At 35.3% G+C, this 15,593-nt stretch overlaps 2 protein-coding genes and 1 long non-coding RNA gene across 4 annotated transcripts; 2 read left to right on the forward strand and 1 right to left on the reverse strand.

Moving 5' to 3' along the window:
* The first annotated feature begins 371 nt into the window (after nucleotides 1-371).
* Nucleotides 372-5,067, forward strand: LOC111480678 (ubiquitin thioesterase OTU1). 2 transcript variants are annotated; one of them, XM_023125841.1, is made up of 9 exons: nucleotides 372-726; nucleotides 1,140-1,222; nucleotides 2,376-2,421; nucleotides 3,150-3,258; nucleotides 3,515-3,606; nucleotides 3,696-3,758; nucleotides 4,210-4,328; nucleotides 4,590-4,665; nucleotides 4,746-5,067. In XM_023125841.1, the coding sequence occupies exons 2-9, from the start codon at nucleotides 1,158-1,160 to the stop codon at nucleotides 4,800-4,802; spliced, it is 627 nt and encodes a 208-aa protein (XP_022981609.1). In that variant the 5' UTR covers nucleotides 372-726; nucleotides 1,140-1,157; the 3' UTR covers nucleotides 4,803-5,067. The 2 variants fall into 2 exon arrangements, with proteins under 2 accessions (XP_022981609.1, XP_022981610.1); XM_023125842.1 differs by lacking the exon at nucleotides 372-726 and adding an exon at nucleotides 733-820.
* Nucleotides 1,636-1,958, forward strand: LOC111480739. The gene is made up of 2 exons (XR_002717914.1): nucleotides 1,636-1,683; nucleotides 1,906-1,958. It is a non-coding gene; the product is annotated as an uncharacterized LOC111480739 (long non-coding RNA).
* Nucleotides 5,068-5,132: 65 nt separating the features above from the next.
* Nucleotides 5,133-7,794, reverse strand: LOC111480535. The gene is made up of 3 exons (XM_023125635.1): nucleotides 7,255-7,794; nucleotides 6,818-6,943; nucleotides 5,133-6,725 (listed from the first exon to the last, which is right to left on the reverse strand). The coding sequence occupies exons 1-3, from the start codon at nucleotides 7,711-7,713 to the stop codon at nucleotides 5,232-5,234; spliced, it is 2,079 nt and encodes a 692-aa protein (XP_022981403.1). The 5' UTR covers nucleotides 7,714-7,794; the 3' UTR covers nucleotides 5,133-5,231.
* Between the last annotated feature and the right edge of the window lie 7,799 nt (nucleotides 7,795-15,593).

Raw genomic sequence — 15,593 nt, forward strand, 5'->3', positions numbered from 1 at the left:
ATTAAAAATTATCACCCTAAATATATAATATTAAAAATTTATAATTTAATTCATTTTAAAATTAAAACAAACCAATCATACAAAAGAGTGGAATAATTAGAAGAATCCACTGGGTCGGGTCGGGTTAACCCTGAGCCGACAACCAAACAGCCCAACTCCTTTGGTCCAGCCCATTAGTTACCTGTAGCCCAACCTAGAAGCCATTCCAACTCATCCATGTTTCACTTCAGCTCGGCCCATATCAAGCCCAACAAAGTTTATTAGTATTTTTAAAACATGTAAAATTATTATTATTATTTTTTAGTAAAATTTAAGAATATTTTTATTAATTTAGGGTTCATAATTTAATCCACAAATTAAACTAATAAAGGTTCCCAAAGTGGATTGGAATCAACGGATGAAATCAAGAAGTAAAGAAAAAAAATCGAAACCTTTTGGAACACTTCCAAGTTCACCTCGAATCTCGTTTTCTGTCGCAAGAAAAAAGCTCGTCATCCTGCCAATGGTGGGGACAATTTCGATTCGCCTCGAGCACCTTCATGTATAATTTAATTAGCCGCATCCAAGAAAATCTGGCGTTAACGAGCATTGGCAACCGGAAATTTGAAACGGCTTATTGATTGATTTTTTCTTCGATCGATTCATAAGGAAAAGGAAAGCGTACCTGATTCCTTTCTTTCATCCATCTGTTATCTTCTATTTTGGTCGTCTTCGACTTTTTTGCTGGTAAATCTCTTCTCCTTCTACTGTTCGCAGAATTGGATCTAGAAATTTCTCGGGTTTGAGCTATTGTGTTCGTGTTTAGGTCGAATTTGATCTGGTATTTGCAATTTGTAATTGATTAGTTTTGTAGTTTAAGAAGAGGGTTTTTTCAAACCACATGTTTGTGTGAGTTTATGTTCATAGCTAGAAGGCTAGAAGCTTTGTTTTCTGAAAGGTTTTGCATAATTTGGCTTTGTTAATCGCCTTCTGTTTATGTTTTTCTGTTTCTATCTGGGCTTTTGAATGCTATGCTTGTGCATTGAGATGTTCTTGTGTATTCTTGTTCTTGGTTATGTTCTGCTAGTGATTCCATTGCTTATTTGTGTATGGAATGTGAAGTTTATTGAAGCACCACCCCTTGATTGAATTGATTTCAGGTAATAGTTACTCATACTATGGAAGGTACAATTCTTAGAAGGGTTATTCCATCAGACAACAGTTGCCTCTTCAATGCTGTTGGGTAAACTTCAAATTACTTGACTATTCATTCCGGATAATGATTAAGAGATAGGAATCTGTATGGTCTATAAAATGGGTATATTTAAGTTGTGATATGTCAATATGTGAGATCCCACATTGGTTGGAGAGGAGAACAAAACATTCCTTATAAGGGTGTGGAAACCTCCCCCTACTGGACGCGTTTTAAAACCTTGAGAAAAAGCCCAAAGAGGACAATATCTGTTAGCAGTGAGCTTGAGATGTTACAAATGGTATCAGAGTCAGAGCCAGACACCGAGTGGTATGCCAGTGAGGACGTTGGACCCCTAGGGGGGTGGATTGTGAGGTCCCACATCTATTGGAGAGGGTAATGAAACATTCCTTATAAAGGTGTGGAAACCTTTCCCTAGTAAACGCGTTTTAAAACCTTGAGAGAAAGCCCAAAAGAGAAAGCTCAAAGAGGACAATATTTGCTAGCGATGGGTTTGAGCTGTTAAAAATGGAATTAGAGCTTGACACCGAGCGGTGTGCCAGCAAGAACGTTGGGCCTCCAAGGGAGGTGCATTATGAGATCCTACGTCGATTGGAGAAGGGAACGAAACATTTTTTATAAGGGTGTGGAAACCTTTTCCTAGTACATGCGTTTTAAAACCTTGAGAGAAATTCCAAAAGAAAAAGCACGAAAAGAACAATATTTGCTAGCAGTGGGCTATTACACAATACGTGAGGGAGCAGATTAAGAGTAAAGGTTTCAAGACTAAAAACTGAAAAATTATAAACTTCTTTACATATGATTTTTAATTGTTTTCAAGACTAACTTTATCCCCGCTGTTTTTTGTGGCTCCACCAAGCAAATAAAGAGAGTTTGAAGATAATAAGCTATAGGCTTCTTGACATATAATTTTAAAGAAAAGTATGGGTCCCCCTCTTGTTTGTGGCTGTACCACTGCCCATTTCGAGTGTAAGTTCATGTACCAAGTTCAGCTCTTTTTGAAACCCCGGAAATGTAATGAGCATACAAATACATTTGAAAATATAATGTTTAATGGGTCTTTTCCATTTTGATATTTTGGTGTTGTAGAAAATTCATTGTCAGTTGTACCCATGTCTCATGTTCATATTTGTGCTACTTCTGTTGTGCTCGATCTTTATCTTTTTTGTGTAATATATGTCAGTTATGTTATGGACCATGACAAAGACAAGGCTACCGAGCTAAGACAGGTTCTGATTCATCATATTTTATCATGTTCGAAACCAGATTTTACTGCTTTTCAATGAATCACTATTTCGGAGTTATTTTCAAATTCTAAATTCTTCGATGGAAGATAGATCCAACCCGAACAACTTGCATTTAATTCCCTTGTAGTGTAGATATACTAAAAAATAAGTAGCAGAATTCTGTATTGCATGCTTGACCAACTTTTCATTGATGAAGAAGATGCATATCTGATGTGTAACAATGCTAGACTTCAAAGTATCTATGAGATCCCATATCAGTTAGGGAGGAGAACAAAACATTCTTTATAAGGGTGTGGAAATCTCTCCTTAGCATACGCGTTTTAAAAACCTTGAGGGGAAGCCCATAAGGAAAAGCCCAAAAAAGACAATATCTGCTAGCGGTGAACATAGGCCGTTACAGCATCGCTCTCCACCACACATCACTCCCAACATGCACACATAGAAACAAAAAGAACAAGGAAAAGGCATGCTTAATCTGTAGAATCATAGAGCTGAAAGAAATCTGGGATAGAACCCACACAGAACCAAAATGATATTGAAATATTAATGTAAAAGATGAAGAATTACAAGATAAACCAAGTAATTGAGGTATTAGCTGAAATAAATCTGGGATACAACACACAGAAAAAGGCATGCTTAGCTACTTTTTGTACAAAATCGTATTTGAATTCTTTACTCTGAACATCTTGCACAATTGATTCTCTTTTAAGGTCATAGCTGCAACAGTAGCCAGTGATCCAACAAGGTATTCTGAAGCATTTCTTGGAAAGCCAAATGAGGAGTACTGTGCTTGGATTCTTGATTCAGAGAAGTGGGGAGGTTTGTATCTATATTATCATTACTCAATGGAAGAGTTCTTATGAGATTTTCTTGTTGTAGATCTTCAAAATATGTAGTTATCCTGCTGTTTCTTGTTTTCTAGCATTAGATTATGGGTTTCTGAATCGAAATCTATATTACTCAAGAGGAAGTACATTTGGCATTTGAACGTGCCAGTGCATCTGATTAGGCATCGGTCATATGCCATGTTAAGTACTCGATTTTCTTCTTTTCAAGTTTGTTTTCTCTGATGCAGGCGCCATTGAGCTTTCGATACTATCCGAATATTATGGACGTGAAATTGCAGCATATGACATCCAGACGACACGATGTGATTTGTATGGTCAGGTTAGGATTTTCTATTCCGATGACTCCATTGGCTCAGTAGGAATAATCTTTTCGACTTCCTGATGCTGATTATCTGTCATCTTTGACAGGAAAAGAAGTATTCAGAAAGGGTTCTGCTGATATATGACGGACTCCACTATGATGCTTTAGTTGTATGATTTTCTGATTTCCTTAAATTTGCATATTCCAACGTTTTTGGCGTATGTCTTAAATTTACCGTTATTTCGGGGTTGGGGGACAGAGAAAGAGTTGTTTACAATGCACGTTATCAGGTTTTTCGGTTCAAACATGTGAGAAATATGCCTAGTATTTCATTATAGGCCAGATTACACAATTTCAATTATACTTGGTCAAGCTGTCACCGTGCCATTTCTTAATCCGAGAACGTTTTGCAGATTTGCATTTTGTTTCCCGCTTTGAGATATTTGATTACATAAAATGCAGCAAGATGACCTTTATAATATGTACTTTTGACACAAACAGAAACTGTAAAAACTCGTGGTTGCCCCATGATTTCGTGGTCTTGATTTCGCTCTGCCTGTTATCTTTCTACTGTCTTTGGTTGTGTCTGATATAGGCTTCCTGCATATTTGTCTCTGCTAGATGTCGCCATTTGAGGGAGCTCCAGAAGAATTTGATCAGACCATATTTTCTGTGAATAGAGACAGGAGCATTGGGCCCATTGAGGAGCAAGCTCTTCATTTTGTAAAAGAGCAGCAAAGGTAGGATCTTCTTCTGGTATCCTCTAAGCTCGACTCACTTCTGGAACGTGGTTTGTTTTAGTTTACGTTTCTTCTTTGAATGATAAGTTGAGCTGCATGACTTCCCCCAAAAGTTGTCATTGGTACTATCATTCTCTGTTTGAATCAGTACAAATAACAATTCACAAGAGGAAAAGGTTGTAGGATAGGAAGAAATTCATTTTGAATATCTGTTTGCTTCTCACTTTGCAATGTATGGATATTTTCTTCTATCCGTTTTAGGAAACGGAGCTTCACCGACACTGCCAACTTCACTCTGCGCTGTGGGGTTTGCCAAATTGGAGTCATCGGCCAAACGGTATTCGTCGTCCAAATTTGATAGCTTCCTAAATTACTTCTTCTAACTCTTGTAACTCATTTGAAGAATCCAATGTCCAGGAGGCTGTAGAACACGCAAAAGCAACGGGTCATGTCAACTTTCAGGAGTATAGATGACATGAGGAATGTTGGGAAAAATAATTGGCTGATCGGTTTGAGCTTTATCGACTCCTCCAATTGTTGAAGTACTGTGGCGTTCTGATTGTTGTAAGCTTATAGTACCTTTCGAAATCTTGATTGTCCAGGAAAGTGTCACATTTACTGACCAGAATGTTGTGTATTAGATTCAATAATCACAGAACGAAATCCGGCTGTTTTCCCAAGTGACTGAGCTTTTCTAATAGCTGTGATGTTTCCTGAGTTATATGTAATATTCCTAAAACATATTGAGTAGTGTTCAGCAGATCTATGGTTTATACCAGTAAAGGGAACTCGAACTCGAACAGATGTTTGGAAGGCTATTAATCGATTGATAAGTGAAATATTTGATACATCTGGAGAAAATAGAGGCATGAACAAATCTCAGGAAGCAATCACTCGCTGCCTCTATATCTTCTGTTTAAGGGCATGCCTTAGCTGCAGTTTCTGACTTTCTTTCACATTAATCTGGACTTTCCTCTGTCGAGCTATTCGAGCGTCACTTAAGTCGAAGGAACTCCACCGACCAATAAAATCTGGACTAGACCCGCCATTGCCTGATTCTGCTTCTGGTGATGATGCCATCCCATTTGACTCCTTCACTGGTATCGTCTTGATGTCCCCCCGACCATTATTATGTCCGGATTTCCATAGCCTCTTTGTTAAGTTTGATACTTTCTTTGATTTCTTTACAAGTTCTGAATAGACTTCACTGATGTTGATTGTTGTTTCCCAGTCTGTTCCACTCCCTGAGCCTGAGATAATACTACTCTTTTTGCTATTCTTATTAGCAGCAGGAGGTATTGTGCATCCTTCCAGTGAATAACTCGAGTCCTGATCCTCAACCTGGCTCACTGTTTCCCATCCACTCTCGTCGTCTATGTCGCCATTCTGATCAATACATGCATGTGAGGCCATCAGGATGCCATCCACCCGTTTAGCTGCATCCACATTTAAGTCAGGGCTCGTTGTTCCAGCTTTCGGGATCTCGGTAGCTGGACTGTAAGAACCATATGGGTTAACCTCCCTTTCTTGGTTTTCATCAAAGTTAACTCCTTCAAGGATGGAGAAAATATCATCTGGCTTAGAAGGTTGGTAAGATAACTGCTTTATGTCTTGAATGTTCACTGCAGAAGCAGCCTGTCCTAGTAATATAGCTTCTCTCATCTCCTTAATATCTGAGATTGCTCCCCTTGATCTTAGGAAGTTTTCTAGATCTGAAACAAGCCTATTCATTTGAGAGTACTTCTCTTCTACAGCCACCTTGGCGTCGACCAGCTTCATTTGAACGCGCTCTTCGCGCCATACTTCTGCCAACTGCAACATCTTTCTCTCTTCTTCTGCTTCCTCTCTAAGTTTGGCAGATTCTCTCTTTGACACCTCGATTTCTGCCTTATCGTTTCCAATCTCTTTAGCAAGCTCTTCACACACTTGTTCAATCAACGCCCTTTCCTTTCTTTCTTCTTCATAGTCCTGCATCAACTGCTTCACCAAAGACTTGGCATCAGCTAGCTCATGAACCAGCTTTGAATTGAAATGTTCTGCTCCTCTTCGGTTTTTTCTTTCATAGTTCAACTCAGTTCTGATACTTTCCATGAATACACGGATTTTATCATGTTCCCTCATACGCCATGCAGTCTTCTCCTTATCAACCTTTCTCAAGAAGCTCTCGAGCTTCTTTTTCGATACATGGCGTTCAGTTTCGAGTTCCAAAATGTGCACCCGTGCCTGCTTTAGTTCAGCTTGAAGTGCACATATAACCGAAACCAGGCTCATTTGTTGGTCAAGAAGCTCTGTTTGATTGTAAATATGGCCCCTTTCATCTGAAATTTTCGAGCGGATAGGGTCCCACTTAGTTGCCCCCTCCATAACTGAGTTGGAGAATTGAAAGAACGGCTCAAGCTAATGGCAGGGATGGCAGAAGAAAACACTTCAAATTTATAGCAATAAATAAGAAATTGAAAGAGAGGAACATGAAAGTGATGTGACATTACCTTGCACAGAACGCCATTTCTCATACCAGAAGTTGATGGTTGGCTCTGTAACAGATCCCTTGTTTCATTACTTAATATGTTGTTGTGATGGCGGAGAATTGGAAGTCGAACATGGCCAGCAACTGGCTGCAAAGTGAACAATAAATGACCACAATGATGAACTGAACTGCAGAACTAGAAGCCAAATTACATGAATGCATGCCTTGGAACTCATTTCGTTTCTAAAACTTATCTAATCACAGTTCTCAGCCCAAAAACGAAAGATCCAATTCGAAACTACAGATCAGTCTTCATAATTTCGTTTCCCAGTAGGGAGAAAAATGCACATTCAATCTCCATCGAATGCAAGCAAATCACATAAACACAACAGCAATGTCAATTCATCAAACTTTTCGAAGTTTGAGTCGATCGATTTCCAATTTACAAGTAACAGTTACCTGAAAACCGATCCCCTGCTCCTGCGTTCGTCTCAAACCTCTCCTTCCGCCATCAGCGCTCACCTCCGGCTTCTGAAACCGCCAAAAACCAGCAGCGAGCTTCCTTGCCGATACATTCACGTCTCTTTCCCGACTCATCCGCCGGAGATCTTTCCCTCCGTTCTCCAATTCCGACTTCTTCTCGTCCTCGTCTCCCTCACCTTCACCATCGACTCTCTCCTCGACCTTCCACTTCAGAAGCGGAGTCTGCGGCCGACTCCTCGTCCCGGACGGCGCCAATTTCTTCTTAATCAACGAAAGATTTCGGATCCTCCGCCGAGAATCCCTCCGTGAACTTAACGTCTGCCGAAGATCCAATTCCGGCGATTGGTTCCCCGACTTCGGATTGAGTGAAGAATCGAATGTAGGAATCCCTTGAGATTTCGCCAACACCGACAGCTTCACCGTCGTCTTCTCCATCCAGTTGGAAGATGGATGAGAGAAATCACAGTGAAGAGAATCGATTTTCCAGTTTTCTGAACGAGCTCGTAGAGCTATGACAGAGTCGAATTGACGAAAATACCCTTGAAAAAGATACCTTACGAAGAGATTTGTATTTAATTTAATGTTTCGATAATAAATATCTCGGTCAAAATTTTCTCTCCTTTATTAAATATCCCACACCTTTATTCATCTTTTCTTTTCTTTTTTTATTTTTTTTAGAATCTAGAGAAAGACCAATTACTTTTTTTTAACCTTTGGATAAAAAAAAAATTCACCTATTAATTAATTTCCTAAAATAATAATTTAAAATTTACTATGGGTCTTGCAATTTACCCAATTAAAATTGCACTTTTCAAAGTTTTTACCTACTATAATAAATCTCTAATTTTTAAGACATATTTCATATTTAATTTTATAGAGTATTAAATTTCTAATTAATTTTGTATATAATAGGTTCATTAAAAAAATATTTTCTAAAGGGAGAATAATTTAAAAATTAAGGAAAGGGTATAATTGTCAAAAATAAAAAGATATTTTAAACTTGCATATAAATCAATAGACATTTGGACAAAATACATTCAGAATTTTTGTAAATTGCACTCAAGAAAAGGGGGCTGTGGCAGGTCGTCTCATGGATTCGTTTACGGGGAGCAAACGACACGTTCGTTCCAACCCACGCGCGTAAACAACCGGTGCCTAAACGCGCTTAAACTTCGAACGTTAGAGATAGAAATACGGCGTCGTTTTTGGCGCCGAAAAGTCCTTTTTCCTTACATGGCAGACTAACAAAGGATGGTTGCCGAAGTGTACACAAGTGGGCCCCAATTTGTCTGTGTCAGGTGTGGATTTTAAGTCTGAGGACCAATGGTAAATTGACACGTGGATAGCGTTGTAGTTTGGTCCGAACATAATCGGGCTTCGAGCTTGTTGATGTTGTATTATAATTGTTGGATCGGTATGGCAACCCTAGAGGGGGGGTGAATAGGGTTTTAACGATAAAAGTGTTTAAACTTGATTAATTTTTCTAATGATAAAACTTTTTACAAATAAGTAGAAGATGATAATTACTAAAACAAAATAATTCAAGTCAAAACAATAATCAAGTAGAACATGCAATAAACATAATAATAATCTTGAAATTAAATAGGAAAGAGTTAGAGAAAATGACACCGTAGTTTTATAGTGGTTCGGTCAAACTCGACCTACTCCACTCCCCAAGCGCCTCTTGGGAATTTGAATAAAGAACTTTTCCGACTCTTTCCACGGATCAGAGCCAAACCGGTACACCGCTCTTTTTACGAGTTCAAGAGCAAACTCAATCCTTTCAACGACGCAGGATCAAACCGATACAAGTATTTGAGTTTGATAATAACACACCACAACTCTCTCAAAGAGTAGATTTACAATTTGGGATACTGACAACTATTTCCTCACAATATAATAATAATCCCTCTCAAGAATAAGATGAAAAGAAATAAACTTGTAAGCTTGGAGAGAGCAATAAACAATGGAGACTTTGAACAAATGAGGATTGAAGAATGTATGTAAGTTGTATGTTTTAAAAATGTGGGGAAGATGAGTTTATATAGAGGAGAAAAGTGGCAAAATGTAGGATTGAATATTGACCATTGGATTGTGTTAGGAATAATGGAAGGTGGAGATTAAAAGTAATTAAGTAAGAAAATTTTCTAAATTCATTTATTTCAAAATTTTAATATAATAGTAATATAATATAATAATAATAAAAAGTTATGTGAGTAACGGTAAAATGTAATTCAAAATTTATTATAAATATAATAATATAATAATAATAAAAATGATGTGAGTAACTACCAAAATTTTAAAATATAATAATATAATAATATAATATAGTAATAATAAAATTCGATGTGAGTAACGGTTATATTCAAATTTATATTTGTAAAAATAATTTTATTTAGAAATGTAATAATAAGAAAAACTCCACCATGTGTTACTCTTCCAATATTATAAATGTCATACTTTGATATATTTTGATTTGTCCATCATTTTGATTTTGTTGCCACATCATCACGTCGGGTATGTTGTCTCGACTCTAATTTCTTCGTTTTAGCTCTGATTTGAGTAATTGAAAAGTTGTTGTAATCGTTATTCCCGACCTTATACTGTGGACAGTTCAAAAAACTGAAAATAGTTAATAATTAAAAGTAGGTTTGTTATCATCAAAACATCAATAATTAATTCATTGAAATTAATTAATGTGAGATCAAGGGCCAATAAGCCAACAATATCCCCCTTTTTGATGATGACAAATCATTTAAAGAAAAATTCATAAAAACCAATAATACAACATCCATGTAATAATATCACTACATACTAATATATTATCATAAATTTCACTCAAGAGCATATTCTCCCTTATATTAATGCCTCAAGAATTTATGAAACACCAAGTAAATGATTCATAAATTATAAAATAACAAATTTAGAACATATTTTTCTTAATTTTCTCCCCCTTTGTGATCATCAAAATGAACAATTGAAAGAGAATGCATTTAATAATGACATAATGGCTCCCCCTAAAAACATGCATTCAAAAATTATAAAATTCAAGATATATCACAACGAATAATACCAAGCTCAAGCCTATTTTTGCAAAAAATTTCTTCATTCAATGGCTTGGTGAAAATATCGGCCAGTTGATTATTAGAGTTTACAAAATCAAGAATAATATGTCCATTTTGCACATGCTCTCTAATAAAATGATGTCTAATGTCAATATGTTTAGTTCTAGAATGATGAATAGGATTTTTAGTTAAATTAATAGCACTTGTATTATCACAAAATATAGGCACACTATGAAACTTTAATCCAAAATCACAAAGAGTTTGTTTCATCCAAAGAATTTGAGCACAGCAACTAGCAACCGCAATATATTCCGCTTCGGTAGTAGATAAGGCAACCGAATTTTGCTTTTTACTAAACCAAGAAACTAAGGAACTACCAAGAAATTGACAAGTTCCACTAGTACTTTTACGATCAAGTAAGCTTCCGGCAAAATCTGCATCAGAATATCCTACCAATTTAAATTCAACATTTCTAGGATACCACAATCCTAGATCAATAGTTCCAAGCAAATATTTAAATATTCTCTTAACGGCATGTAAATGAGATTCCTTAGGACAAGATTGAAATCTAGCACAAAGACATACACTAAACATAATATCGGGTCTACTAGCGGTCAAGTAAAGTAAAGATCCAATCATACCTCGATAAGCTTTAATATCCACACTTTTACCTTTTTCATCCTTGTCAAGCTTAGTGGATGTGCTCATGGGAGTTCTTGCAATCTTACCTCCATTGAACTTGAATCTTTTGAGCAAATCTTTAGTGTATTTCTCTTGATTGATGAAGATACCATTCTTGAGTTGTTTGATTTGAAGTCCAAGAAAGAAACTGAGTTCTCCCATCATACTCATCTCAAACTCACTATGCATACATTTAGAAAATTCTTCACATAAAGAAGGATTAGTAGAACCAAATATGATATCATCCACATATATTTGCACTAATAGCATATCGTTTTCTTTAATCTTAATAAAGAGTGTAGTGTCGAGTTTGCCCATTTTAAAATCATTCCCAATAAGAAAATTACTAAGTCTATCATACCAAGCTCTTGGAGCTTGTTTTAAGCCATAAAGAGCCTTTTTCAACTTATAGACATGATGAGGAAATTCTACATTTTCAAATCCGGGAGGTTGTTCTACATAAACTTCCTCCATAATATAACCATTCAAAAATGCACTTTTCACATCCATTTGATATAATACAAAATTTTTGTAAGAAGCAAAAGCAAGTAACATTCTAATAGCTTCTAATCTAGCAACGGGTGCAAAAGTTTCTTCATAATCTATGCCTTCCTCTTGACAATAACCTTGAGCTACAAGCCTAGCTTTATTTCTAATGATATTCCCATTTTCATCCATTTTATTTCTAAAAACCCATTTGGTTCCAATAATAGAAGTATTAGATGGCCTATGGACTAATTCCCAAACTTTGTTCCTTTCAAATTGATTTAGCTCTTCTTGCATGGCTAAAATCCAAAACTCATCATTTTCGGCATCCTTAAGACTTTTTGGTTCAATTTGAGAAACAAAAGCAAGATTATTAAATAAATTAATAGAAGAGCGAGTTTTCACACCTTGTTCGAGATCACCAAGAATCAAGTCCTTGGGATGAGACAAGGCATACCTCCATTCTTTTGGCATTGATGAAGAACCTTCTTCCTTTAAGCTCATCTCTTCTTTACTCGTAACAATTTCTTTGCCGTTGTCACTAACGAGTAAATCTCCAAAATTTCTTTCTAAATCATCACTACAAATAGACTCATTAGAAATATTATTGCAAGATTCATCAAATACCACATGCATAGATTCTTCAATAACTAAAGTTCTCTTATTGAAAATTCTATAAGCTTTACTAGTAGATGAATAGCCAAGAAAAATACCAATATCCGTTTTTGAATCAAACTTTCCAAGCTTTTCTTTGTTGTTCAAAATAAAACATTTACAACCAAAAACTTTGAAATACCCAACATTTGGAATTTTGTTATGCCAGAGTTCATAAGGAGTTTTATTTAATGAAGGTCTAATTAAAACTCTATTTAAAATATAACAAGCGGTATTAACGGCTTCCGCCCAAAAATATTTAGGTAAATCATACTCATTTAACATTGATCTAGCAAATTCTTGTAAAGTACGATTTTTCCTTTCAACCACACCGTTTTGTTGAGGAGTCCTTGGAGAGGAGAAGTCATGAGAAAAACCATTATCTTCACAAAATTTTTCAAAGGCAACACTGTTAAATTCTCCCCCATGGTCACTCCTAATTTTAGTAATTAAAAACCCTTTTTCATTTTGAACTCTTTTTACAAAACTAGCAAATCTTTTCAAAACATCATTCTTATGTTTTATCATCAAAACCCAAGTAAATCTTGAAAAATCATCCACTATCACAAAAGCATAATAATTTCCTCCATAACTAGCTATTTTAGAAGGGCCAAATAAGTCTATATGGAGTAGTTGAAGAGGTCTAGTAGTAGAAATCATATTTTTAGATTTGAAAGAAGACTTAGTTTGCTTACCCATTTGACAAGCGTCACAAATTTTATCTTTTTCAAATTTAAGTTGAGGGAGACCTCTCACTAATGAATTTTTTGAAATATTTGAAATCAAGTACATACTAGCATGTCCTAGTCTTCTATGCCATAGCCAAGAGTTATCAAGCAAAACCGAAAGACATTTATCATTTGTAGGACAATTATTCAAATCAATAGTATACACATTATCGTCTCTATTTCCTACAAACAAAACTTTTCTATCACTAGCATTTTCAATTATGCAATTATTCTTATCAAATACAACTCTAAAACCTTTATCACATAATTGACTAATGCTAAGTAAGTCATGCTTTAAACCATCAACTAACAATACATTTTTAATGAGAGTACAAGAGTCATTACCTATAGTACCCTTACCAATTATTTTACCCTTCTTGTTATCACCAAAGGTTACTAAGCCACCATCCTTCTTGGAAAGATTGACAAACTTGGATGGATTACCCGTCATGTGTCTTGAGCAACCACTATCCAAGTACCACTTATTTTTCTTGGAGGCTTTCAAACAAACCTAAAAACAAAGATATTCAAAATTGACCTTTTGGTACCCATACTTGTTTGGGTCCTAGAAAGTTAGTATTCACAAATTTGGGAATCCATTTCATATTTGCATTCATATTAAAGACATTGTATTTAGATAAGTAACAAGAATAATCTTTATGTCCAAACTTACCACACGAGAAACAAACGACATTATGCAAGAATTTATTTCTTGGACTAAATTTGTGTATTCTATTTTTATTCGAAAAATTATTTTCTAAAACATTGTTAAACTTTGTATTTTGAGAAACTTTTCTTCCTAAATGAATATTTTGAGAATTTTTCAATTTAAAGCACTTAGGTCTAATATGACCTTCAACACCACAATAATGACATATAGGCACAAATCTAGATTTATCATACTTAGATACAAATTTACATGTGTTAGATTTAGGCAAGATAGGGGATGCTTTAACAAAGATTGTTTTAGAACTTGAAGGTGTAGAACATTCATCAATATAGCCTAATCCTCTTTTATCACCATATGACTTACCTCCTTCAAGTATTTTATCTAATTTTTGAGCACCTATTGTTAACATTTTAATAGATTCCTTAGCTCTACCAAGTTCTTGCAAATTATTTGATTCATTCTCTTTGAGCAATTTAATTAATTTATCTTTTTCACCACAATCATGCTCAAGAGTCTTGACTTTATCAATTAATGCATTTTTCTCATCACAATCAAATACATGCTTTTCACAAGGTACATCAATTTTAACAATATTATGATCCTTCTCCTTCAAGCAAGAAATTTCATTTAGCAAAGACTTATTTTCAATAATTGAAGTCTTATATTTCTTTTTAAGCACAACATACTTTGAACTAAGTTTTTCTAAATCAATTGTCATCTCATCAACAAGTTTAAATAATTCATGATAAGAAAGAGATTCAAGAGTTACCTCATCTTCTTGTTCATCTTCTTGTTCATCCTCTTTGTCACTATGAGCCATGAAGCAAAAATTTGCAACTTCTTCATCACTTCCACTTGCACTTTCATCACTATCATCCCAAGTAGCCTTCATTGCTTTCTTCTTGGATTTCTTAGATGATTTGAGGAGAGGACAATCCGTTCTTATATGACCCGGCTTTTTACATTCATAACATATTACCTCATCGTTTTTGCTCTTTTCACCTTTTGACTCTTTTTGATTTGTGAAATGTTTTTTTTAATTGTTTCTTCCTTTTAATAAAATTTTTATACTTACGTGTGAAGTAGGCGACATCATCTTCATCAAGGACGTCCTCATCTTCAGAGTCAACTTTGATGGATTTTAGGGCTATACTTTTCTTCTTTTTGGATTCTTCTTCCATGTGCCCGTTCATGGTAATCTCATGTGTCATGAGAGAACCAATGAGTTCATCCAAAGGAAGCTTTGTGAGATCCTTTGCTTCTTGAATCGCCGTCACTTTTGCCTCCCAACTTTTAGGCAGAGACCTAAGAATTTTTCTTACATTTTCGGAGGTAGAATATACTTTTCCAAGATTTTTCAAGGCATTTAAAATATTAGTAAATCTAGTAAACATATCACCAATAGGTTCATTTTCCTCCATTTTAAATAGTTCATAATTATGAACTAACATGCTAATTTTTGTTTCTTTAACTTGATTGGTTCCCTCATGAGTTACTTCAAGAGTTTTCCAAATTTCATATGCCGAAGAACACATACATACTCTATTAAATTCATCATTACTTAAGGCACAATACAGACAATTGATAGCACTAGCATTCAAAGAACATTTTTTCATATCATGCTCATCAAATTCATTTTCTAATTTAGGCACCTCAATATTATTAACAATTTTTATTGGAATGTAAGGACCATTACTAACATTTAACCACAATTGATAATCAACGGATTGCAAATAAATTTTCATCCTAGCTTTCCAACATGTATAATTTGTTCCATCAAAATAAGGTGGCCTAGAAGTTGATTGTCCTTCACTAAAACCATTTTTAACACGTAGGTTTGCCATAAGCTCGAACAATAAAGTTTAGATAAAAAATCTATAGGAGCAACCCGCTCTGATACCAATTGTTGGATCGGTATGGCAACCCTAGAGGGGGGGTGAATAGGGTTTTAACGATAAAAGTGTTTAAACTTGATTAATTTTTCTAATGATAAAACTTTTTACAAATAAGTAGAAGATGATAATTACTAAA

Source organism: Cucurbita maxima, unplaced genomic scaffold, assembly GCF_002738345.1.
Source record: "Cucurbita maxima cultivar Rimu unplaced genomic scaffold, Cmax_1.0 Cma_Scf00006, whole genome shotgun sequence".
NCBI classification, from domain to species: domain Eukaryota; kingdom Viridiplantae; phylum Streptophyta; class Magnoliopsida; order Cucurbitales; family Cucurbitaceae; genus Cucurbita; species Cucurbita maxima.